Source organism: Miscanthus floridulus, chromosome 8 (genome assembly GCF_019320115.1).
Source record: "Miscanthus floridulus cultivar M001 chromosome 8, ASM1932011v1, whole genome shotgun sequence".
NCBI classification, from domain to species: Eukaryota; Viridiplantae; Streptophyta; class Magnoliopsida; order Poales; family Poaceae; genus Miscanthus; species Miscanthus floridulus.
In genome coordinates, this window is record NC_089587.1 from 141,406,122 (window position 1) to 141,408,024 (window position 1,903).

General features: G+C 59.8%; 1 protein-coding gene across 1 annotated transcript; it reads right to left on the reverse strand.

Moving 5' to 3' along the window:
- Positions 1-498: 498 nt before the first annotated feature.
- On the reverse strand, positions 499-1,170 carry LOC136469945 (glycine-rich protein DOT1-like). The gene has a single exon (XM_066467953.1). It carries the CDS (start codon positions 1,168-1,170, stop codon positions 499-501), a length of 672 nt encoding a protein of 223 aa, XP_066324050.1.
- Positions 1,171-1,903: the final 733 nt, after the last annotated feature.

Here is a 1,903-nt window from a genome sequence, read left to right on the forward strand (position 1 = left end):
GTAATTAAACAGACCCTAATCACTACCGGAAATGTCAAATTTGCCGAGTCTTTTTATATTTGCTAAGTGTTTTCCCTCGGGCACTCCGCGAACAAGTTCTTTGCCGAGTGCTGCGCTAAAAACCCTCGGCAAAAAAAAAATACTCGGCAAATAGAAGGTTCGCCGAGTGTCAAAAAAAACACTCGGCAAAGAAGGGGTTTGCCGAGTGTTTTATTTTTTGCACTCGGCAAAGAACAAAAATCATTTTTCTAGGAAAGAAGGAGAAGAAAAAAAATAAAAAAAAACTTTACCGAGTGCCAAGATCTAGGACACTCGGCAAAGGACCAAAAATCATTTTTCTGGGAAAGAAGGAGAAGAAAAAAAAACTTTGCCGAGTGCCCAGATCTAGGATACTCGGCAAAGGACAAAAAAATCATTTTTCTGCGATAGAAGGAGAAGAAAAAAAATTGTTGCCGAGTGCCCAGATCTGAGACACTCGGCGAAGGAAAAAAATCATAGTTAATTCCCACGGGCGCCCCTCCCCTCCCCATTCTTCTTCCCGCGGCCGCCCCTCCCCTCCCCATTCTTCCCCCGCGGGCGCCCCCTCCCTCCCTCCCCTTCTCCGTCCCTTCCCTCCCCTCCTCCCTCTCCTGCCTCCTCCTCAGATCCGCCCACCGGCGCGGCCTTCCCCTCCCTCTCCGGCGCGCCCCCCTCCCCTCCCTCCCCTCCTCCCTCCTCCTCAGATCCGCCCGTCGACGCGCCCCTCCCCTCCCTCTCCGGCACGCCCCGCTTCCCCCCCTCCCCTCCCCATTCTTCTTCCCGTGGCCGCCCCTCCCCTCCCCATTCTTCCCCCGCGTGCGCCCCCTCCCACCCTCCCCTCCTCCATTTCTGGCGTCGGCGCGCCCCTCCCCTTCTTCGGCGCGCCCCCTCCCTTCCCTCCCCTCCTCTCTCTCCTGCCTCCTCCTCAGATCCGCCCGCCGGCGCGCCCCTCCCCTCCCTCAGGGGGCCCTTCACGGCCGCCTCCTCCCCTCCCTCTCTCTCTCCTCCTCCCACCCCAAATCCGTCCCGGCGGATCCGGCCCCCTCCCTCTCCCGGCGCGACGGTGCCCTGCCCTCTCCCTCTCCTAGCGCGGCGGCGCCCTCCCCCTCCCTTTCCCGGCGGTGGCGCCCTCCCCCCTTCCTCTCTCGGCATGGCGGCGCTCCCCCTGCCTCTCCCTGCGCGGCGGCGCTCCTCCACCGCCGGCCCCCGCGCGGGCGGATCCGGCGACGGTGGTGCACGGGGAGGCCGGATCCGGCCCCAGCGCGGGCGGATGGATCTGGCGCGCGGCCCTCCTCTCCCGGCACGGCGGATCCAGCGGGCGCCCCTCCCCTCCCCCTTCTTCTTCCCCGGCAGCTTTGGTGGTGGTGGTGGTTGTGATGGCCGGCGGCTGTGGTGGTGGCGGCGGCAGCGGGGCGTGGTTTGCCGAGTGTTTTTTGGACTCGGCATAATCTTTGCCGAGTGCCCGACGTTTGACACTCGGCAAATAGCTCTTTGCCGATAAAAAATTGCCGAGTGTCGTTTGCCGAGTACGCTTTGCCGAGTGTGTTTGGGGCTTTGCCAAGTGCCTGTGGCACTCGGCAAATCTCGTGTATCCCGTAGTGAATTGAATTGAATGACATAAACAGGTAACAAGCTTAACTATTGAAATAATTGAGGAGTCTTTCGGGTCTACTACTACCCGCCCTTTGAGTAATTAGTGTACAGAATTCCCGCTGTGATTCCTTTAGTTCTTGCAACCTCGTACACCCCAACAGTGACGTGCGTACAGTTTGTTCTCGCATGCAGCTAAGCTGTGCCCTGCCCCTGCAGCATCTCATGTGGTTGAGATAGCTAGCCCTTGCTTGGCGCTGTCTCCACTCCATGTATGCATTCGGCGGCCTGTGAC